Below are 23,343 nucleotides of genomic sequence, written 5' to 3'. Positions count from 1 at the left end.
AACGCTTCACACGTGGAAACTGCTGAATAATTTTATTTAAAATTTTTGTGGAAATTGTGATACATTTTTCAGCATTCTTTGATGAATAGAAAGTTAAAAAGAACAGCATTTATTTAAAAAAAGAAATCATTAATATATGTTACTGACCCCAAACTTTTGAACAGTAGTATATCAATGAAATTTGCAAGAACGCGAAAGTGTTATCTGTTACATTTTTTCTGTTTAATTTATTAATTCAGTAAATTAGCTCTTAATATGTACAATGATACTGAATGCTATTATTCTGTCCAATGCTTCATTTTATATACTGTATATATATACGCAAGAAACTGAAAGTGTTTTATGTTGCATTTATTTAGTCAATGGATAAATACAAGTCACAATATATTATCTGTTGTAAATACAAAGACATTGCAGGCATAAATCTGGTTTAAAGAGACAGCAGTACATTAAACAGCAGCAAGGTTTCAGTATTCTGATTCAGTGCACTAATGAGTGAGAGTACAAAGAACAGCAGTAAAGTGCAATAGTAAAGTTTACAATAGTCAAAATAAACATATTACCACTGTCCAGTCTGGAAAGTGCATTTCAGGGTGTGGTTTATGTTTATTATGATTCATATTTAAAATGTATTCTGTTCAGATTTCAGACTTTGACAAATTACATTTCTAGATTTACCACAACTTTCCTCTGTGCTGTTTACTGACCAAAGATTTCCTCAAAATTGACCAGCTGCTTGATCTGCTCAGTTTGCATGGAGTGTCGTCTTAACAGACTCTTCTTGTTCTTGAGATCTCTGGGTTGGCTTGGGGCAATGGGGACAAAATGCCTCAATCCAGGAACAACGGGTGAAGTTCCTGCCACAGGCTTGCTTCCACTGTTGACGCCAACACTGGTGTTGACTTTGATATCTGGAATGGGTGCATGCGGATTAAGAGGTGGCAGATAACCAGGGCGAGTTTGTGAGATATGGTCTAGGAGTAGGGCTCCAGATCCCCTCCGCTCCAGCATCGCCGGGCTCCTTCTCTGAACAACACTCTCCAGAGACTCTCTGGATCCAGAGAGAGTGGAGGAGCGGCTGGAAACAAGCTTGCGTTTCTCCGTCCCCCCAGTTCCTCCTCCTCCTCCAGTCTTCCCGAGGTCTTCAGAGGTTTGGCTCCCAAATTGAGGCAACTGAGAGTCAGAACTGTAGTGGTCCATTCCGAAGTTGCGGCGACGAAACACATTGCGCAGGCTTGAAACAGCCAGGTTGGGAAGACAGTCTGGGTCCCGGTTCACAGGAGCAGTGTCTGAGATGGATGCCTGCTTGAGGTTCTGATGTGAGGAAGAGTGTGATAGCAACTCACCATCGTAGGACATTTTTCTACTGAGCCATTTCTGTTCTTTTGTTAGTTCTCTTTCACCATCAGATGTTGTCTCAAAGCCTCTAAGCAGACCAGTAGAGTCTTTGACATCAATGCTTTGGTGCCGAGCTACCTTCGCTCTCAGTAGAGGTCTGCAACCATTGTAACCAAATGAGAGCTCCTCTTCGGGGGTGATGTCTAGAAGCTCCTCGGTCAAGGATGAGGACTTGCTTTGCTGTAGAAGCAGAGAAGGAGGGATCTTCAGCCAGGGCTCTGAGTTAAGCCTCTGTAGATGCAGCAGCTTCACCACACTAGCTGCTTGCAGAGGGCTTGAATCTTGAGTTGGTGATCCTGACTTGGATGTGGGAAGTGTTGGAGTGGATCCCAGGGTCTCAGATTGGGTAAAAAGATTCATTTCAGAGGGGCACATACATGATGCAGAGGCACAGTGCAACCGGTCCTCAAGATTTGGAGGTGGTGGTACGTTCAGATACTGCTTGGTCATTTGTCTTCCAGAGGGTAGTTTGTCTGTTGTAATGATGATGACTTCTTTGCCCTTGGCCTTGCAGGCGTCCAGTAGTACTCTCAGTGCATCCTTGTCTCCAGCGTTAACTGCGTAGACCAGAGCAGAGGAACCATTATGGTCCTCTAAACTAGGGTCAGCTCCACTGGAGAGCAGAAGCGACAGCGCCTCATCGCCCGCCCGCTCTATGCAGGCATGCATTAGGGCTGTCTTACCAGACTTATCCTGAATGTTTGGGTCTGCACCATTTTCAAGAAGATACCTGTTGAGAAGAAGATTTATTAGAGTGAGCTCATATAGGAAGGGATCAATAAGAGAGTCCATCAGAGTGTCCACGATAAAAATATTGTAAATACTAAATAGAAGTAAAATATAAAACACATGCACCAAGATATATACTATTATTGATATACTCATGTGATTTTTTTAAAACTTTTATGCCATTTTCAACATTGGATTCAATGACTTATGTGGTGTTACCATCAAGTAAAAAGTGTACACATCTTATCCAAAAAAAAGTTTGTTACACTACCATCCAAAAATTTAGGGTCAGTGAGATGTTTGTCTCATGCTCTAATGCTCTAATGCTCTAATGCTCACCAAAGCTAGATTTATTTGATCAAAAATACACACAAATAGTAATTTTGTGAAATCATTCAATAGTCATTGTGTGTATAAACGGAATTTTTATTTAGGCCTAAAAACACGAATATCTAAGTTTCATTGTACAATCAGCTAATCATCTTACAGGAGACCCACCTGATGATCTTGGGTTTTGGCACACTCTGAGTATCGGCATGGTGACTTTTGCAGGCCACCATCAGTGGAGTTTCTCCCCTCTCATTGCTTTCATTAATGTAAGCCCCTCCTTCCAGCAGCAGACGCGTCAACCTCAGGCGGCACAAATACACTGCTTTCAGCAAAGAGTTTCCACCCGTGCGCACCTCTGTTGAGTCCTCCATTGTTATGTGGTGGTGTGACCGTTGAGAGGCTAATGTCGGGTTGGCTCAGTGGGTCATAAGAGCTGATTTCTTTATTGGCTTCTGTCAGGGAAGAGAAGGAGAGCATACTTTTTCATAAGCAGAGTTTTTCAAGGTTTTCACTTAAGTGTCTGCTTTTTACCCAATTCATTCGCATCAAAGCAAACCTGATTTCTCTTTGACATTGAAATGTTCTCTCCCTCTTCGCCTCAGAAGAATATGCTAGAGAGGTTTCCTGCTCTAATCTAGTGTCTCTCGCCATTCATCGGATAGACACTAATGTGAAGATGTTTGTTATGATGACTAGGTAGGTGCATGTCTAGGTGGTACTTGACAAGAAGACATAAGAAAACTGAATTAGTTATCTAATCCCCATTACATAATATTAATTACCCTTTCTTTTATATTCTTTTAATTTTTGCTGAATATTTTTGTTCCTAACCTGCAATTATGCAGCATAGTTTTTATTTTATACAAGTTAAGCTCAATCGACAGCGCTTTTAACATCATGTTGATAAACAGAATAATTCATTCCAACCTGTGCCTCCTTTTCTTTACAAAGCAAAAATCTGGTTTACAGTGAGACACTAACAATCACAAGTGAATGGGGCCAATTTGTAAACTTTTTTCATTGCCATGACAACATAACACTTAAAACACTAAAAGTCATTAAAATGATAAGAACAACTTTACAGTTCAAACAACAATTATAATACGGTTTACCAGAAGGATCAATGTAAGTGTTTTTATAAATCTTCTAAAAACCAGCCCCATTTAGCCTACTTCTTCACGAGTTCCACGAGTAAGCTAATACGTTTAAGCGTATTTGGCTTGCTGTCCGCAGTGGAGGGGCTCGAGGAAGCAGCTTAAATTTAGATATACCTCCCCAGTGGGACTACTAATGCTTGGATGATGAGTATGGTAGCAAGATGCCTAGGTTATGTTGGTGGAGTTGGGGAGGTGGAGGATGCCAAAACAGCTGATGCCAGAGCAAGGTGAGCGGCTGCTTATGCTCCGGCAGTTAATTGAAAGATTAGATGGGTTCACTCCTCCCGAAATTGCGTTGTACTAAGCTCATTGCTGTAACCTTGATTTTTAAAAGAAAAGGACAGCGATGGTTTGAATTTATTATTAAGCTTAATTTCACTAGTAGGCTACTTTCGTGAACTTTTTAATTAGCATGTGTAGTATATGTTATGTCTAAAAAGGGATAGTTCACCCCAAAATGAAATAATTGACTCACTCTCAAGTTGTTCCAAACCTGTATGAATTTCATACTCTTCTGCTGAACACAAAACTGAAGATATTTTGAAGAATAATGGAAACCAAACAGTAGATGAGCCCCATTGACTTCCATAGTATACTTTTTTATATATATATATATACTATGGAGCTCAATGGGGCCCATCAACTGTTTGTTTACACATTCTTTAAAATATCTCCTTTTGTATTCAACAGAAGAAAGTAACTCACACAGGTTTGGAACAACTTGAGGGTGAGTAAATTATAACAGTTTATTTTTTTATTTTTGGGTAAACTATCACTTTAAGCATGTAAGTCTGCACCAGACATGCACAGTCTGTTCTTATAAGAGCAATAGCAATGTTTTTGTCAGTAGGTTGAAATTCAATAGCTTGAGGCAATCTGTATTTGCCACATAGAAGGAAGACATTCCTTTATAAAGTCTATTGTGCATGTGGCCTTGTTCTCTCAACTCAAAGTGCAGTTGCAGTGCACTATTTATTTAACAAACAGCGAGAGCGAGACTGCCTCACTCAGGTTTATAAATGTGAATTCACTGGAGTTGAGGTAAGATGAGTAAGGAAATTAATCTTTTTGTGTCCTCCAACAAAATGAAAAGGATGAAAACCTGGGCTGACGCTCTCAATGTAGCTTTTCTTAGCAGTGAAGGCTGCATCTGACAAATGCTAGATTAGAGAGTGCGTCAGCACCGTGGATAAATGTTTTCTTTAAAAAACACACACACATGCGGATTATAATACTTTTATACCTAACTTTAATAACCTTAATTATGTCTGCCTTTCCGGAACAGACATAAGAGCCTCCTCATCTCTTTCTTTCTTTGCGTGTCATGTTTATTATGCTAATAAACCACTTTGTCCTGACAGTTTGGCTTTTGAAATCAAGTTGTACAGACAGGCTAAAGTCCTGATTGGTCTGGTACAAGCACACTGCCTGATGCCTGCAGGACATCTCGGTTCAAGCTGCTAATTCATACAGCTCCCTGGGCTGGCATTTAAAACCACAGCTTTGTGTGCCATTCCCCTAGTCTTCAATCGCCCTTGGGAACAGAGAGAATTTTTAATGACAGGCCTCTCTCCCTCTGTTGCTGCCTCGTGCTAAAAAGCATGGAGCAAATGAGGCCCAAAACAGATGAGGGTGGTGATTGTTGCAGCGGCAGTGCTGAAGTGGAGCACCAAACAGACCACTCCACGCACCTGTGTGCATCTGTGATTCATGCCAGATCACGCAATGCTTAATTCTCCTCGCAAATGGTGGGCTGAATTTGTCCCTCTCAAAACACCTGCAGGGAAAATGAAAACGCACTCTCTGTGACACCAACTGATAAGTGGATAAGAATAGTTTTTCGTGTGTCTTGATTAATGAGGGTAATGTGCATTCGAGGTTTGCCAGGAGAATAAATTATGAGCTTTCTTCAGCTGATCTAACGATACATTTCCATGTCCATAGTATAGATTCATATGCTAAACAGTGAAAGCAGCAAACAGTAGTCCCTTTACTTTGCATTTTTTGGTTAATTTGGAAATTAATTATTTGCATGACGTATTTAAGGCTGTTTAAATTAATATTTAATTTAAACTACATTTGTACTGTAATATAAGATTGTTTTAAAATAAATAACATTTTATACCCAATCGTTTGTACTTAATGCGTGAACTTCAGTTAATATAAGTGTACATAAATATTTTTTGCTTAATCATTTTATATAATTTTGTTTTAAATAAACATAAATGAACTTATGTATATATGATAATAGAGATGATTTTACACAAACAATGTCCATTGTTTCTGAAAATCATTTGTATTATCATCTAAAGATGCTTTTCGTGTGAACTCTTTTTACTCTTATTTTTATAGAACAAATCCAAGGTCAACGTAATAAAAAAGCTATATCCACTCCGTAAGACCAACAGCATCACAAATATACAAAAGTCTGCAAGAAATCCTTTATATTAACTTATTAACACATAAAAATATCATTATACAGCATAAAAAGGTAAAGTTTTGTATTTTATATAAAAAAGTATGCATATTTTTTAAAGGAGATTAAATTATGTCCTTACCTCTTATAAACCAGTCGCTGCTCTAGATTTCCAATAGTTTGTTCCTGTGGCATGTCATCTTTGTAAATAGACAAGTAATCCAGGGGTGAGTAAAGCTGGAGCTTGAAGTGGGGAGATGTGCACTCACTGAAGGTGAATCAAAGAGTGGCACAGATACAGGAGAGAGAAAGAGAACAAGTGCCTGTGCTCAAGCTAAGCTCACCACAGAGTGGTGTGTATCTGGAGGACAGTCAAGCTTAATAGAGCAAGGTGACGCCAGTCCCAGCACATCAAGCGTCAGTAAGTGATAGCTCCATTATTCTCACATTGCGAAGGAGTTATTGAACTAGAATGCAGAGGTTTTACGCAGACCCTCATTTGTTCCTAACTCTGATGTCAACATGATCGCACGATGATGGCACCTATTGTGCAATTACATCATTATGACACAACTGTCTCGCCTTTGAGGCAGCAGTTTAGCTCCTGCGGGGTGTATTGATCCATTTGAGTGATGCAGTCACTATTTATAAAACTGCAATGATGGCACTGAAGGGCCAATAATAAGACTCGTAACGGATACAAATGGGGAAAAAAGTAAAAGATAATAAAAACTAGATACAGATGCAGACAGTCTTAAACAGTCCTCCAACTGCTCTCTTTTACCTTTTAATCTAAATGGCAACTCGCTTGCATAAGCTAATGAAGTGCAAACCCTTGTCAAGTCTCTAGGTACGGTGTGTACCCTGAAAATATATCTAAAGTGCTACTTAAGGTGCGTGTGGTGGGTAATTGGAATTCCAGTCAGGTTTATTTCAGCCTGGCCGTAAACATTCGTAGTACATTAGGCTGACATATCAAAAACAATCAGCCTAAAAAGGTTGTGCCTGATTGCAGCATTTGGCTTTTTAAAATAGGGGTCATGAAGGAGTTTGAGTGGGTGAGCCTGAAAGCTTTAGTATTGTGACCCTTCTCTGAACTATATGACAACCTTTGTCAATCAGCCAGTCCGAGGATGAAACACAACATGCATATTCATGAAGCAGTCAGATCTTCAGACTGGCGTAATAGCAGACACTTCAGTTGCTATTGGATATGGAGATGAGCATGTTGTCTTTTGCAGTTGGCAAGATGAAGAATAATTAAGTGGATAGCAGATGTGGAAAAGACAATTATTACTATCAAATTTATCAAATATTGTTTTCTGAATATCTGAAATTATAACCCAGAAACAAAACCTGATACAGATAAAATAATACTTGTTGTGTTGTCCGGTGGCAAATCTTCACTGATTTTACATTCCACCAGTAAGAGCAGAGTGTAAAGGTTGAATTAGCAGAGCAATAGCACATCTGTACATAAAATATTGCAATTCACACAACATAGTGTGAGACATATCAGAGTTCCAAAAAGGACACATTTTTGGTGTGCGTCTTTCTGACTCATCTGTGACCAGGACAGCCATTCTTTGTGGTGTATCGGGAGCGGTATGCAGGGTAATGATATGATATAATACTTTATTGTCATACACGTCTGACATTTTTCTTTTTTATGACAGTATCCGTTTACAACAATCAACATCCAATAAACATTGACATACACTTGACTTGATCCACACAATACAATTTACACTCACAAAAAATCTCACACATTATACATTACACTTCCTTAAACGTTACATTACACCTACACTCCTATACTACGCTTATACAATTACAACACTACAACACCTTCACTTATACTGTTGATTTTTGATTAAGTGTCTTATTCAACTCTAAGATAGCCTGATGCACAGAAGAGTGCTTCAGCCTCACTTTGTTGAATCTTGGAACCCCATACCTCTGGTTTGATGGTAATAAAACAAACTCATTATGCAGGACATTATTAGGGTCAGAGACTATATTATTAGCCAGCCTTAACAAATTGTTATAATAAGCTGAATCATATAGCTTCTCAAGACCTACACTCCTTGAGCAAATTAAAATTTTATTACACAACTTTGTTTTTAGCATAACACACAAACTCTCTACTATATGGAGTTGCAATATTGCAGTATACTCATTATCACAATGCACATTATCCACATCCAGCAGGAGTAACTGTCGACACAAGAGGAAACTGTCTGAAAGGGATGTCCTGGTATTAACCCGGATTGTATAAAAAAAACAAAAAAACCCCACACCTGCCCAACTCAGGATTAAATTAAATTCACACCACCTATTTTAACCAAAACTGTTCGACAGGAGCTGCAAGATCAATATTCATGGTCAGACAGGGCTGCCTTTGATCACTGTTGGCCAATGCCAAATGTCGGTTTCAATGGTGCCAATAGTGCAAATCTTGGGCTGTGGATAATGTGAAACAAGATGTACAGGTGAAACTCGAAAAATTTTAATATCGTGCAAAAGTTAATTTATTTCAGTAATTCAACTTAAAAGGTGCACCAATATATTATAAAGACTTATTACATGCAAAGTGAGATATTTCAAGCGTTTATTTGTTCTAATTTTGACGATTATGGCTTACAGCTATGAAAACCTTTTCACAATATTCTAATTTAGAATTTGGGGTTTTCATAGCATTTCATGTTTTTTTGACATACGTCAGCATGACATCAGAGCCAGGCGGACCGCACTCGGACACTTTTCTAACCGGCATGATCCCTGATCACCGCTGATCACCGGGAACGCAGATTTGAATTTAAGCCCAATTTACTTCAGCGTCGAGTTCACGCCATAGCTATGTAGTGGGCTGTGTGTAGTGCACGTACCCTTCGGTGTACCCTGACTTGCACCTCTCCAAAAATGTAACAATGTTTTAATTCTACGTGGACGCAAGCGCTGTGATTGGTCTGCTAGAACCCCTGCCTCGGGTTTCACATGCTCCCTCTGCATGTGTTATTGCTTATTGGGCGTCAACGCGGACAACGACGCAGAGGTATAATTGAAAACCAACGTGTAGTCTATAGCGAGGCTCCGACGCAGAAGTATAAATCAGCCTTTAGAAGTTGATGATCACGCGATCTGAACGTTCTAATCACACCAGTGTGACTGGTCGTACGCATCAAAAGGGTTAACTAGTGATCACATGCGGTAATGATGCTTGTGTCCGTTTTGGTGAAATCTGCATTCTGATTCGGTCCAGTTACAGTTTTTCGGTACCCAACCCTAGTGCCAGGTAAGCTCTATCCACACACAAAATAGAATCAGCATTTTTGAAGCCACTACAACACCTCTCATAATGGGAGTGGGGGAACGGATTCCAACAGCTGGTTTCCCGTCGGATTCTTTCCCCCTATGTTTCTTACACAAGGAGGTTCTAATATTTATAAAACTGCCTCTGACACCCATAGCCTTGTGGTTAGTACACTGACAGTAAGAGCTGATGATTTTTAAGTGACACAAGTTCAAGTCCCGGCTCGTGGACTTTTTTTTATCCCATATATTCCTATCATAATAAAAGGCAAAAACTCCCAAAAATATTTCTTTAAACTGGTGCCAGCTAAGCTCCATCCACACGCAAAATAGAATCAGCATTTTTTAAGCCACTACATCATCACCTCTCATAATAGGAGTGGGGGAACGGATTCCCCCCATGTTTCTCATAGAGGGAGGTTCTAATTTTCATCAAACTGATTCTGATTAATTGGCCCAGATAGCCTAGTGGTCTTTGCAATGACATTTATCGTGCTTTGGAGAGACCTGAGTTCAAGTCCCGTCTCTTTAATTTTTCTCGATCCCATACTGTCCTATCATAATAAAAGGCTAAAACTCCCCAAAATTATTCTTTAAACTGATGCCAGTTGAGCTCCATCCACACACAAAATAGAATCAGCCTTTTTATTAAGCCACTACATCAACACCTCTCATAATGGGAGTGGGGGAACGGATTCCGACAGCTGTTTTTTTGCCGTCGGATTCTGTTTCCCCATGTTTCTTACACAAGGAGGTTCTAATATTTATTAAACTGGTGCTGTTTTTTTGACCCCCATAGCCTATAGGCCTAGTGGTCAGTGCACTAACGTTAAGAGGTGATGATTTTTAGGTGACACAAGTTCAAGTCCCGGCTCATAGACTTTTTTTGATCCCATATTTTCCTATCATAATGAAAGGCAAAAACGGCAAAATATATTTCTTTAAACTGGTGCCAGCTGAGCTCCATCCACACACAAAATAGAATCAGCCGTTTTTTATGCCACTACATCATCACCTCTCATAATGGGAGTGGGGGAACGGATTCCGACAGCTGTTTTTTTGCCGTCGGATTCTGTTTCCCCCCTCTCATGTTTCTTACACAAGGAGGTTCTAATATTTATTAAACTGGTGCTCTTTTTTTGACCCCCATAGCCTATAGGCCTAGTGGTCAGTGCACTAACGTTAAGAGATGAGGATTTTTAGGTGACACAAGTTCAAGTCCCGGCTCGTGGACTTTGTTTTACCTCATATTTTCCTATCATAATGAAAGGCAAAAATGCCAAAATATATTTCTTTAAACTGGTGCCATGCTCCATCCACACACAAAATAGAATCAGCCGTATTTTATGGCACTACATCAACACCTCTCATATGGGAGTGAGGGAACGGATTCCGACAGTTGTTTTTTTGCCGTCGGATTCTGTTCCCCCTGTATTTCCTACACAAGGAGGATCTTCTAATATCTATCAAAGTGCTGTTAATAAATAGGCCCCCACAGCCTTGTGGTCAGTGCATTGACATCAAAAGCTAATGATTTTTAGGTGACACAAGTTCAAGTCCCGGCTCTTGCTTTTTTTTTTTATACCATATTTTTTTAAACTGATGCTGATTTGTTGACCCTCAAAGCCTAGTGGTCAGTGCACTGACATTAAAAGCTGATGATTTTCTGTATTTCGTATTCCAGTATTTCTTATGTATTTCTTACACAATGAGGTTCAAATCAAACTGATGCTGATGATTTATTGTCCCTGTTAGCCTAGTGGTATGTGCACTGGTGTTTGGTACTGTAGGACTTTGGGTGACCCGAGTTCAAGACCCGTTGCCAGATTTTACTTGATCCTGTACTGTGCTTTCATAATAAACAGCAGAAACTCCCAAAAATTATTCTTTAAGCTGATGCATTAGTTAAAAGAGCTTTCCTGTTGCTCAAACAGTAGAGCGTTGGTGCTTGAAATGCCAAAGTCATGGGTTTGATTCCCAGGGACAACAAGAACTGATAAGAATGTAAAGTGTGTACCATGATATGCAACCTATGTCGCTCTGGACAAAAGCATCTGCCGAATGTAAACGATTACAGCTAAGCTCCATCCACACACAAAAATACAATCAGCCTTTTTTAAGCCACTACATCAACACCTCTCAAAATTGCCGTCGGATTCTTTCCTCCCCATGGTTCTTACACTGTGAGGTTCTAATATTCATCAAACTGATAACACTTGCTAGATAGCCTAATGGTCTATGCAATGACAATTAACGCTTTTGGGTGACCCGAGTTCATCAACACCTCTCATAATGGGAGTGGGGGAACGGATTCCGACAGCTGGTTTTTTTATCTTAAGTGTATCTATTGCTATTAATCTATCAAATGTATGTTTAAAATCATGTGATTGAAATGTTGTAAAATTAACTATTTTGTAGAGAAACTCGGATAACTTAGCATCCCATTTATGTAATTACTTATTCATCAACAATTACTTAGGCTACTATTAAACTGTACTACTACTACTACACAGGTTAGATTAGAACATCATCTCAATACAATATTGAGCAAACATCTCACCTTTACCAGCACAGGCGAATTATAACCATAGATAGTACGATTATAACCCAGAGATCGTTACTGCGCATGCGTCACCAAAACACACCTCCATCCACTACGTATTGGACCATCCAACTACGTCATCGTGCTACAGGCTGCAGCGAGGGGTGTCTCCTACAGGACCAGATTTGAGGAACCATACCCTACACCATACTAATAAATGATTGTGGTCCAAAACCAGGTGCTTTAGATTTATTCATATAAATAATTAAGAAAAGGCCACAAATCAGCAGAGACTTAACAGTTAGTAACTGTGCAACATGTTGAGCTAATGTGCTCATGGGAGATTGAATCCGGCTGATTTACCCCCATTTATCCACCCTCTTTCTTACCATGATTTTCTGTCTACTTTTCACTTTGTAGATAAAACTGCAAAAGCCCACACATAGAATTTCAAACGAACAATCATGGAAATAACATCATCTTTTAATTGTCCTGGAATCACAACATATTTTGGGCTTTTGATATTTTAATTGGAAGAAAAGTGGACATGAGATATGAAGTGATAGAGAGAAGAAAGAGTGAAGGGGTCAGGAAAAGACAAGCATAATTTAAAATGAAAACTACTACATCATGCAACATGTCAAAGCCCACGTCTCCTACTTAAAAGATTTTCTTCTTAGTGGTCGGTACTCTCATACACTTCGAACACATACTGAACACCATTCTCATCCTGCAAGCCGGTGGGTACACCTGGGAATCTGACCAGAAGGAAACAAGAAAAAAGAAACAGGAGCAATAAGACATTTCCAACTTAAGTCAGGACTGATTTTACAAACGTGCATTGCAACTAATAACATAAGGAAAGAAAACCCTCAAAACAAAACATAATACAGACACAACACAATTGCATAACATGCACAACACAACATAGCCTTTAACAGACAAGATTTAAACTTGTACTTTAATAAATACTCAACTTTCATCTACTTGGATGGTATAGATTCTTGTTAACTGCAGAAAATAATCAATTGAATTTGATAACATGCATAACAAAATCCATTTTGCTCTTTGTCAGATGAAGTGACAGCGATCAACATTCTGTGTGGATTTAACTTCTCTTTAAATGCTTACTGTGAGCCTGAGAGATGTGACATTTGATGCAATCCACCTTTGATGCTAGATGCCATTTTTACATAACAAGAGAGCTTTTTCTCCTCATTGATGCAACTCTCTTCACTATTCTCTCTGGATACACAATACAGCATGTCTGTTCCAGTGCCAATAAATCTATCTACTTTATTCAAGGATACGACAAGACAAATACTCCTAAACATATGTATAAAAAGGTTGTACTTTATAAATGAATGTGTTTCAAGCGGTGCCGTATTAGCATTAGCAAATGGCCTTTTTGAAGTTTAACACAAATATAAATGTAATATCGCTCCTACAAATCATTCTGACACAAATTGTTCGCAACAGTGTTCGAAGAACAAAAAACAGTGTGTGTGTGCGTTGGTCCACCTCAGTTTAAATCGCGTTCCTAGGCGGGACTCGTGTTCAGAGTGCTGGTAACATGTGAGAAATGCCGGTAAGCAAGAAAATGAGCCATACTCTTAAAAGCCATACAAAAGTTTGGGATCAGTATGATTTTTAAAATGTTTTTGAAATAAGTATTTTATGCTTAATAAGACAGCATTTATTTGCTCAAAAATACAGTTAAAATAATATTGTTAAATAATATTACAATTTAAAATGTTCTACTTGAATACGTTTTAAAATATAATTTATTCCTGTGATTCGAAAGCTGAAATATCAGCATCATTACTCCAGTCTTTAGTGTCACATGATCCTTCAGAAATCATTCTAATGTGCTGATTTGGTCCTCAAGTAACATTTAAAATTATTATTAATGTTGAAAACAGTTGTGCTGCTTTAACAATTTTGTAGTAACTGTGATAGATTTTTTACAGAATTATTTGATTAATAGAAAGGTTAAAAGAATAGCATTAATTTGAAATGATAAATGTCTTTACCATAATTTTTAATACATCCTTGCTGAATAAAAGTATTAATTTGTATTTATTAAAAAAACTTTACTGACCCCAAACTCTCGAATGGTAGTGTTCAGTGTATTTTTCCTTGACTGCTGTCTATGGCATCACAGCATACAGTATACACCAACAGATTAGTTGCTAATGAAAGACTTCAAAGCAGCTCTAGAGAAATTAATCGCATGGCATTTACGGCTTAGGTGATTGGCTAAACATTTTTTTTTGAGCTGAGCAACTGCCTTTATGATGAACTGCAATGCTAACCTCTCTCCATGTATTATAGACCTCAATGTAAGCATTCAAACAACTGTATAAGCACTCACTCAGACAGGAGCTTGTACTTGTCCATTTTAATATCAGGTATAAATGTGTCACAGTCAAACTGCTTGAGGACCCGTGTTACAAAAAGACGCCTTGGACCAGAGCACTCCATCACCTCCTAAAGAACACAGCACAACATTCACAAACAGTGTATGATGATGATTACATTGTAGAAGATATTAACAGAATGAAGACGAAGGAGTTTGAAGGAAGGGAGACTTTTGTGCATTTTGCCTTGAGGCAGTTTCCATAACAACTGATTAAACCGAGATCTGAACTACACTGAGCTATAACTGAGATCTAACAAAGTATAGGTCTGGGGTTAGAATTGTTACATTATTCTAAATAAATAGATTAATATTCACAAGATAAATGTAAAGAGTTTCAAAAAAATTATACAATTCACAAATAAATAAAACGAGATTTGCAAATAAAAAAATATTTACAAATGTTTTATTATTTTACAAACACTACTCTGTCTGGCATTTATTTGTAAACCACTTTCTGTGCATTTGCAAATCGCTGCACACATTTGTGAATAGCTTCTTGTGCATTTGTAAATCCCTTCATGCATCTGTGGATTTTGAAACACTTCTAGCGTCGACGTGCAGACAAATCCACAAATAAGTGGACTCCACTAACCGTTTACTCAAGCCAATCAGATAACGGCCACATTGAGCTGGCCAATCTAAATCAAATTTTCAAGCAGCACTAGTCAATATCAGTACGATTATGCAGACAGTTCATATCTGCAGCTAAGAAAACAGACGTCACATAGGGAAAAATGTGTTAACATTTCAAACATGCTAGTTTTAGCTACATTATTTGAAACTGCTACGGCAGCAGTGAAAAGATAATGGGGCACTATTTGCTTTTGACGGACTGTGTCGCGCTTCTTGCCGGTGTAGAGAGGGTGTTACTGATCATGATGCTTGGGATCTGTGATAATCAGAATTCCCTGAGTTTATCCTGATGGAAATATAAAGAGGCCTTAAACTCTGTAAAGGATTTCTCACTAAACCTGACTACCTAGCGTCTACAAATCGATACTTAATAAATAAATATGGCGTCTTCAAATCAACACTCAAAGCGTCTTCCAATCGACACTTAATAACCTTTACACTCTAGCCCTCGCGTCTTCCGTCGACAACTGGCCGAGTCTCTTTCCCTAACTTCTTTGCTGCGCAGCATAAATAACAAAAGAGACAGACCGGGAGTTCTCGAGCAGTTCTCAGAGAATCTCGGCCCAACAGAAGAATACAGGATAAAGCCAGACACATCAAAATAGAATCATCATGACTAACATGTCATCAAAAAAGAATCTTTATGACCACATGTCACGTTCTGTCAATATGATTGGTTTAAAGGAGAACTCCGGTCAATTTTAACATTGAGCTCAATTTTTAGTAAATTTGGAGTGCTGTCAATACAGAGAACAACGACAAAAATCGGTGTTGCCTACACCGTGTTGTCCTATTTAAAAAATGTGCACCCTGTTGACTTGAATGGGGCAAGTTTTAAACCTGCTTTTATTTCTCTTATCATCCTTGATGTGTCATACAAGTGCCCAGCCATGTTGAGTGATTCCTTCAGAGTGAACACGAGTGAATCTGACTGCAGTAGATGTGAAAGATATTAATAAAAATGATGTTATATCAGCCAGCGCAAATACCTGTATTTAGTTCCTGTTTTCGGTGGAAGTCCAAAGTAGTCGATTGTCGAGTTCACGCACGTGATCATAGTAACTAAACCTATGCGCGTGAACTCGACAATCGACTACTTTGGACTTCGACCGAAAACAGGAACTAAATACAGGTATTTTCGCTGGCTGATATAATATCATTTTTATTCATATCTTTCACATCTACTGCAGTCAGATTCACTCGTGTTCACTCTGAAGGAATCACTCAATGTGGCTGGGCACTTGTATGACACATCAAGGATGATAAGACTAAGAACTGGTTAAGTTTAAAACTTGCCCCATTCAAGTCAATAGGGTGTAAATTTTAAAAAGAGGATAACACGGTGTAGGCAACACCGATTTTTGTCGTTGTTCTCTGTATTGACAGCACTCCAAATTTACTAAAAATTAAGCTCAATGTTAAAATTGACCGGAGTTCTCCTTTAAATTGTTAAAAGCAATAATTTAAAGCAAAAAGCAAAGCACATAATTAATCTTATCTATATGAATTCTACCACAGTTTCAACAATCTTTTGAAAACAGTGTTTTAACCACACAAACAGTTCAGCTCAATTTGAACGAAGTACCCAAAGATTATTACTGCTCATTTTCAAGGGTGCAAAAATCAGTTCCCGCCCCGAGTGTAAAACCAAACGTGATTGGTTGTAGCGAGAACGTGCTACGATTGGCCAGCTCAATGTGGCCGTTATCTGATTGGCTTGAGTAAACGGTGGGTGGAGTCCACTTTTTTGTTGGTTTGTCTGCACGTCGACGCTAGAAGTGTTTCAATATCCACAGATGCATGAGGGGATTTACAAATGCACAAGAGCTATTCACAAATGCGTGCAGCGATTTACAAATGCACAGAAAGCGGTTCACAAATAAATGCCAGGCAGAGTAGTGTTTGTAAAATAATAAAACATTGGTAAATATTTTTTAATTTGCAAATCTCATTTTATTTATTTGTGAATTTTATACATTTTTGTGAAACTCTTTACATCTATTTGTGAATATTAATCTATTTATTTGGAATGATGCAACAATTCTAAATTCCATATATAGGTGGGTGTATAATGTATGTTGTTGAATGCATAAGTTACTGTATAACCGGTGAAACTTATACAGGTTTCCGGTGATATTTTCCAAAATTAGGAAATATCATATTACTTTACAAAACAAATATAAATAAATTTCATGAAATTGGAGGAAATAAAAAAATTTAATATATGAAGTAAATAAGGTGCAGTGACGGGAAGGTTTAGGGATCAGTGTTTGGTGTAGACAATCAGTCCTGTACCAACCTTGTACAGAGCACTGCCGCCAATTACCCAAACCTGGTCCACTTGTTTTTCGACCTCAGAGCGGTCTAACAGATGGAGAGCTGAACTCAAGTCTGAAGCAAGGTAGTGAGCTCCCTCTGGGGCTGTCCTGTGCAGTGAGTGATAGAAAATATGAAACATTTTAAAATGATACGTGGTAGCAGTCTACTGTAAGGTTAAATAAAGTGCAAGCATTTAGATTACTTGAGCTCTCTGCTGAGAACTATGTTGATCCTGTTCTTTAGGGGTCTGTTTTGTGCAGGAATAGAGAACCAAGTCTTTCTGCCCATGATGACCACATTCTTTTTACCTGTCAAAGACACAGAGTGAATGCAAAAGACAACAATACAGAGACTCGGTTAAAGATTTGACTAATTTCAGAACAAACAAATAAAATAATAATAATAATAATAATAAGACAATAAAATGAATGACAAATATGAAAGCATTGTATTACCCTCAACTGAAGGGGTCATGGTCATCTTCTGAAAGTGCTTGAATTCGTTACTAAAAAATATAAGAAAGAAGACTCAAAGCAAATGGTTGGGATATATTTTGAGGCTTGCTTTGTGTAAAAGGTTATGAACATGTCAGGTGTTTTTTCTGCAGGACAAAGTTCAAGGCAAGCTCTAACGTTAACTCAAGACCTGTGAAATCATAAAATATTCGGTTTCATATAGCTAATATTCTTGTTTCTACCATTCTCTCTTAATGATTTTGTAAGATGTTTTCATTTTATTAATTTGTGAATAGTCATGTTGAAAAACTGTCACTCGATTTATGTTATATAATATAGATCACTGCAAAGTGCAAACGAGTAACAACTTATAGCTGTTGCAAAATACGAAACCCATAAAGCGTGGCACTGGAAAACAACCAACACGTTTTATATTATTGTCAATAAAACAGAACATGGAGAGTTAACTTAGCAACAAAAACGATCGGCTTCTCGCTCACCTTAGTCTTATTGGATGCCATGGTAGATTTCCATTTTTCCCTATTCCCATATCTGGACAAACTGCTACTATACAGTTGAGTATTCGAAACATAACTATCCTGAATGTAAATAACAATTCAAACTTTACTTTAGCTAGTACGCACTGTCGGCATGGTCCTCCTCCCGCCAAAGGATTTACGATTCGTACGTAGAGCTCATAAATATGAACGACGTTACGTGACGCTCGTAAACTGATTTGCTGTAGGACTGCGTTGGCGCCAGTACATTGTCCAATGAACTTATATTATTGTGAAGGAGTCGCTCTTCTTGTCACATGTGTATTATTGAAAAGTAACCCATCATGAAAAAAGTCCACACACTGAAAGCAGCGTTTATGAGCACCCTTAGAATTTCAAGGTACAATTATAATACGTGGATAAATATTGAACACAACACAAATTAATACATATAAGTACAAGATGTTATTGGCACATATGTTCTTTTTTGCTGAAGAATTTTTGCAGAATTTGCTGAATAATATTTTATTGCATTTTATATTTCCCAGCAACATCAAAGGATTGTGATAAAACAACAGAAACATTTTAAATATGATTTTTCCTTATTCTTATCCTATATTTGCCTAAAACCATAAGTATTCAAATATAACAAAGTGCATGACACTTTTTGTAAAACTTGACAAAGCATGTAATGAACAATCTGGTTAATCTTTAAAAAATAAAAAAATAAAAAATTAATATCGGTCCAAAAATACAGAATGCAGTAAATAATTTTAAAACTCAAAGGCCATAATGGGCTTATATGGATAGAAAATGGACAAGACATTGATAAATCTAATTATGAACAGAGCATGGTAATTTTATTTCATTGTACCAAACAATGTTATCCTTGCATCTTTGATGAATTATGTAAATGTATAACCGTAAAATGCATATTATATCCATACATACATTTCCTAGAATATCCCAGTTTTATAGAATAATCACACAAAAATGATACTGACAGTACAACTATTTTTCAATCTCAGCATGGCCTTTTCTGTCCCCAGCTCATGTCCATGTTATTTGCAGTGTATGGCGCCTCCTTTTGGTTTTGCATTGTAACTTTGTGATATTGTTTAAAGTCATCGCCCAGCAGCCACTCAAATCCAAATGGGACAAGCACCTACAAGTGTTTACAATATGTACTACAGTCTCCATAGTGATATCTGAGCGGTTCAGACTAACAGATCTAAGGCAGTGCAGTGGGGGACTGTCTAGGGCCCTGAGGGGTTTGGCCGGATGGTTTAGGACAAGTCTAAATACAGGGTCCAGTCGACAGGGAACAGCGATTAGCGAGAGCTTCCGAAGGAGTGAAGCACCCCTAAGTAGTGCCCACAGCACTCCCTTCAGAGACCTCCAACACAATGCAGGCTTCATTTGCCGTTCATCCAATGAAAAACTGTTGGGGGGAAAAAGAACACTGAATGGAAAGCAGTTTATAGCACATTTGATTTAAAGGGAAAAGAGCATCAGCATGAAGTTTAGCAAGAATGACAACATGTGACTTACTTAAGTGTTAAAGAGTGGAGATGTGGAAGGCATGGTAGATTAGAAAGAAGGCCTTCGTCTTCACCCTCCTCCTCAGCATCATCATCTCCATTCAAATTAGTGCTGGGTGGGTCTAAATGAACAGTGAGAGAGTTGAGTCTGGGACAGGCATGGATGAGCTCCAGAAGAGGAGTATGTCCATCAGCTCTGATCCCTTCCAAGGTGAGCGAGAGCAGGTGTGAGCCTGAGGCTCTCAGGGCTGGAACAAAATCAGACAGAAGACCAGCAAACTGTAGAGAAAGGCAGTGTAGCTGTCCAGAAAACCTACTGAGTCCTCTGGCTAAAATGGTTGCCTGTTCGAAGTTGTCAGAATTATGATGAGCATTACTCTGGAGACAGTCCAAAGACAGGACATGCAGGTCAGGGCAGATCTTCCCTACTGCCTCCAAAGTATCCAGAGACAGTCCTTGTACATCCTTGAGAGATGTTGTCATACTATCCCTTCCATTACAATCCCTACTTCTACCTCCATCTTTTTCATAACCCTCTCCTGAAGTCCCTGTCCATTCATTCATCTCCGTAGTATCACTAGCATCCACGTGACTCTCCTCTATTGATAACCATTCATCTATTTTTCCTTCCAAAGTAAAACTCTCCTCTCCATCTGCGCTCAGTAAACTGCGGTCTTTCAAGTGGTCTTCCTGTGTCAGATTTGCCCAGATGTCTTTAAGATGTGGCACACCTTCTCGACTAGTGAACTCCTCTGTCACCTCAAACTGTCGGTTCTGTATGAGAACACAAGCCTGTCCCAGTCCCTCCACTGCCAACCTCTGAAGACCAGGCAAGCTAAGCAAGAGGAATGCAACTGCAGCTACTGCATCCATCTCATTTTCTGCTAAACCGATATCCAAAGCAAGCAAACTGCTGAAGGTGTTTGAACTCTTGAAAAGGGGTTCTTGGTAGGCCAGAGGCAGAAGGCCTGCAGGGGTGAGGTGAAGGCACCGTGACACATCCAGGTGTTTCAGCTTGGAGCATTGGCGGCAAACCACCGTTATCACTCTCTGATCACACTGAGTTCCAGCCAAGGAGAGGAAACGGAGACGACGTTGGCTTCCTAGGAGCTCACACAGCACTGATGCAGATATACTCTGTGCGCCACTAAGATCCAGAGACTGAAGATTCTGTGTAAGACAGAGACAAGTGAAAATAAGAATTGTAAGAACTTGGCATGTATTGCACAGGCAAGACTAACAACATTCACAATTTGTTTGCATGTTTTTACAGTGTTTGCAAAGCAGCATTTTACTAAGATTCCCCAAACATTCTAGTAAGGGTAAATAAGGGTTTGTTCTATTTTTTTATGTTAATTACAATTTATACACTGCTATTCAAAAGTTTGGGGTCAGTTAGATTTTTTTTATTAAGCAAGGATAAATTAAATTGATCGAAAGAGACTTTTACATGTACATAGTAACAAAAAATAATATATATTTAAAGTAGGCCTAAATGCTGTTCTTTAAAACTTTCTATTTATCATCAAGAAAATAATGCATCACGATTTTCACAAAATATCAAGCATCACTGTTTTCAATGTTAATAATAAAAGGAAATGTTTCTTGAAGACCAAATATTACAATTATTTCTGAAGGATCACATGACACTGTAGACTGGAGTAATATTTTAAACTGTAATATAACTGTTTTACTCAGAACTATAAGATAATTAAAAGAGATTTCTTTAAAAATATTTTAAAAATCTTACCAATTACAGTTTTTTAAAGGTTTAAAATGACCAAGCCATAACAATTAAGGCTTTTTAACCTTTCTAAAGAGACTGCCTTTGAGTTTCCTGAATCTTTTCTACTATTGTATATGATTTGATTATTTACTAATTTTATTTTATTGTAATGTTTTTCATAAATATTATCTACCGTATCTGCTTTGCGACATTTAACGTTAAAGTTGAAAAATATCCCACTGATGTATGATAGATTGTTCAGCATTCAAAATGTAACCAACATTGAGGTTATTTTAATATTTACATACTGAATTTTTTATCCTCCTTGCACATACAGTATTTAATAAATTAGGGATGGCTTCCGCTGCACAATGACTGTGAAAAATTGTGTGTGCAACTGACTGAAAACAACAACAGTATATTATTTATCTTTTCAAACACTATTATTTTTCTGCTTTGCTGGCACTGCTATTCATCAATGGAAATTCAGATCTAATTGGCGTATCTGGTATTTGCTGTCTGATAAGGGTGAATTTAAAGTTCACTGAAGCCTTACAAGCACATCTATATGTTTGCGCAAACTGTGTGCAGAAACGGAATATACTCAAGTTAGAAGGGGTGTGTGTGTGTTTAACCTGGCAGCGTATCTGGATAAGAGAGCAGAGGTTGGCATTGACAAGGCTGCATGCAGATGAGAGGGACAGACAGCTCAGCTGCGGGAGGAGAAGGAGGTGCAGGGCCGGACGCGTCAACAAATTACGCGAGGACAGGATGCACAACAGCTCTTCCAACAACACACTAGCTGAAATAGAAACACACAGATAAGATCAATATTTTGATAAACACTCACTCACACATATCTACATATGCACGCAAGTATTTTCAATACTCACGTAATGAGCTGAAAGGACCCATGATGTATCTGAAGAAATACTGGTCCATGTATTTTTGGGCATAATCTTTCACCCACATATCCTTCATGTTCTCAGCTAGGCTTTGAAGACAAAGGCCAATCAGTGTGGAAGGTTTGTCCTGATCATCAGCCCATTCATTCTTGCATTTCTTCTTCTTCTGACCTTCCAGGGTGGGCTCGAGTTGCCGGAACAAGGGCATATTTGACCCTGACCGTTACTGACATAGATAAAGACAATAAAAGCAGTTATCATGACATGAAGCACACTGGTCTTACAGAGCCACACCTCACCTGTAAAGATCTGTGCTCACTGCTCAAAGCACATTTTAATACTCATATAAGACAAATACTATTTTAAAATATACAATTAACCAAAATACAACAAAACAGCAGGTGTACTGAATCATAAACTGAAAATATCAGTGTTAAATAATAGTTAATTAAGTTTTCTAAACGGTCTTACCAACAGTTTGAAGATCCGTTTTGTGCTCCTTGGAAAAGACATCACCTAATATTCAGTCTTCTTAACACAAGTCCATAACTTTGAAGTCCATAAATGTATTATTGAGGCTGTAGTAACAAGAAATCACTGACAATGTAACGTAATGTCACTTACAAATAAACTAGGCTACTTTATGTCGACACGACAGACCTTTGCTCTAAACGTCTAATTTCCTCGCTACAACAACGTGTATTTTTACAGGTTTGACAAATGTAGCAATTGTGTATAGCAAACAGTTCGAGTTTTTTGCAGCTTCTATTTCTCCTTTTCCCTTTTCCCGTGAAGTTAAAATCAAATCAGCACTTCCGAGTAGCACGAGCGCCACCTAGTGACTTGGAGATCACTTGTGTTGCACTGATGGTGTTGCTGTTGCACTAGTCGTTTTAATGAAATACACAATGAAGTACACAATGAAGTAGAATGTAAGGAAGCTATTTGGTTCATGGTGTGC

General features: G+C 38.3%; 3 protein-coding genes across 6 annotated transcripts in view; all 3 read right to left on the bottom strand.

The window, feature by feature from the left end:
• Positions 1–321: 321 nt before the first annotated feature.
• The window catches only part of ankrd34bb (ankyrin repeat domain 34Bb), a 322,103-nt gene continuing 299,081 nt past the window's right edge, over positions 322–23,343 (bottom strand). For 2 of the 4 annotated variants that reach the window (XM_079605602.1, XM_079605604.1), the window contains exon 2: positions 343–2,128. In XM_079605602.1, coding sequence (XP_079461728.1) covers positions 700–2,067 — 1,368 coding nt within the window. In that variant the 5' untranslated portion in view covers positions 2,068–2,128 and the 3' untranslated portion in view covers positions 343–699. Of the gene's footprint in view, positions 2,129–2,614; positions 2,831–23,343 lie in introns of those variants that run through there. The other 2 variants (XM_079605601.1, XM_079605603.1) reach the window with 2 other exon arrangements.
• On the bottom strand, positions 12,352–18,593 carry dhfr (dihydrofolate reductase). Its single transcript, XM_079606965.1, has 6 exons — positions 18,214–18,593; positions 17,714–17,763; positions 17,461–17,566; positions 17,239–17,365; positions 14,259–14,374; positions 12,352–12,642 (listed from the first exon to the last, which is right to left on the bottom strand). Exons 1-6 carry the CDS (start codon positions 18,303–18,305, stop codon positions 12,561–12,563), a joined length of 573 nt encoding a protein of 190 aa, XP_079463091.1. The 5' UTR covers positions 18,306–18,593; the 3' UTR covers positions 12,352–12,560.
• On the bottom strand, positions 18,575–23,248 carry LOC306995391 (uncharacterized protein). Its single transcript, XM_079606964.1, has 6 exons — positions 23,043–23,248; positions 22,854–22,960; positions 22,371–22,608; positions 22,113–22,279; positions 19,762–20,921; positions 18,575–19,651 (listed from the first exon to the last, which is right to left on the bottom strand). Exons 3-6 carry the CDS (start codon positions 22,588–22,590, stop codon positions 19,261–19,263), a joined length of 1,938 nt encoding a protein of 645 aa, XP_079463090.1. The 5' UTR covers positions 22,591–22,608; positions 22,854–22,960; positions 23,043–23,248; the 3' UTR covers positions 18,575–19,260.

The sequence above is a fragment of the Phoxinus phoxinus genome (genome assembly GCF_949152265.1).
Source record: "Phoxinus phoxinus genome assembly, chromosome: 3".
In the NCBI taxonomy this organism is placed as follows: Eukaryota; Metazoa; Chordata; class Actinopteri; order Cypriniformes; family Leuciscidae; genus Phoxinus; species Phoxinus phoxinus.
This window is presented reverse-complemented; position numbering and strand designations above follow the sequence as displayed.

What these genes read in the sequence shown, in the direction of transcription:
- dhfr (XM_079606965.1), bottom strand. Translation starts at nt 18,305, where the DNA reads ATGTTTCGAATACTCAACTGTATAGTAGCAGTTTGTCCAGATATGGGA. An exon ending in GCGGCAGTGCTCTGTACAAG is followed by an intron (nt 14,375 to 17,238) that starts GTTGGTACAGGA and finishes TGTGTTCTTTAG; the next exon opens with GAGGTGATGGAGTGCTCTGG. An exon ending in AAGTACAAGCTCCTGTCTGA is followed by an intron (nt 12,643 to 14,258) that starts GTGAGTGCTTAT and finishes CCTTCTGGTCAG; the next exon opens with ATTCCCAGGTGTACCCACCG.
- LOC306995391 (XM_079606964.1), bottom strand. Translation starts at nt 22,590, where the DNA reads ATGCCCTTGTTCCGGCAACTCGAGCCCACCCTGGAAGGTCAGAAGAAG. An exon ending in GGGTCCTTTCAGCTCATTAC is followed by an intron (nt 22,280 to 22,370) that starts GTGAGTATTGAA and finishes TTTCTATTTCAG; the next exon opens with CTAGTGTGTTGTTGGAAGAG. An exon ending in CTCCACTCTTTAACACTTAA is followed by an intron (nt 19,652 to 19,761) that starts GTAAGTCACATG and finishes TCCCCCCAACAG; the next exon opens with TTTTTCATTGGATGAACGGC.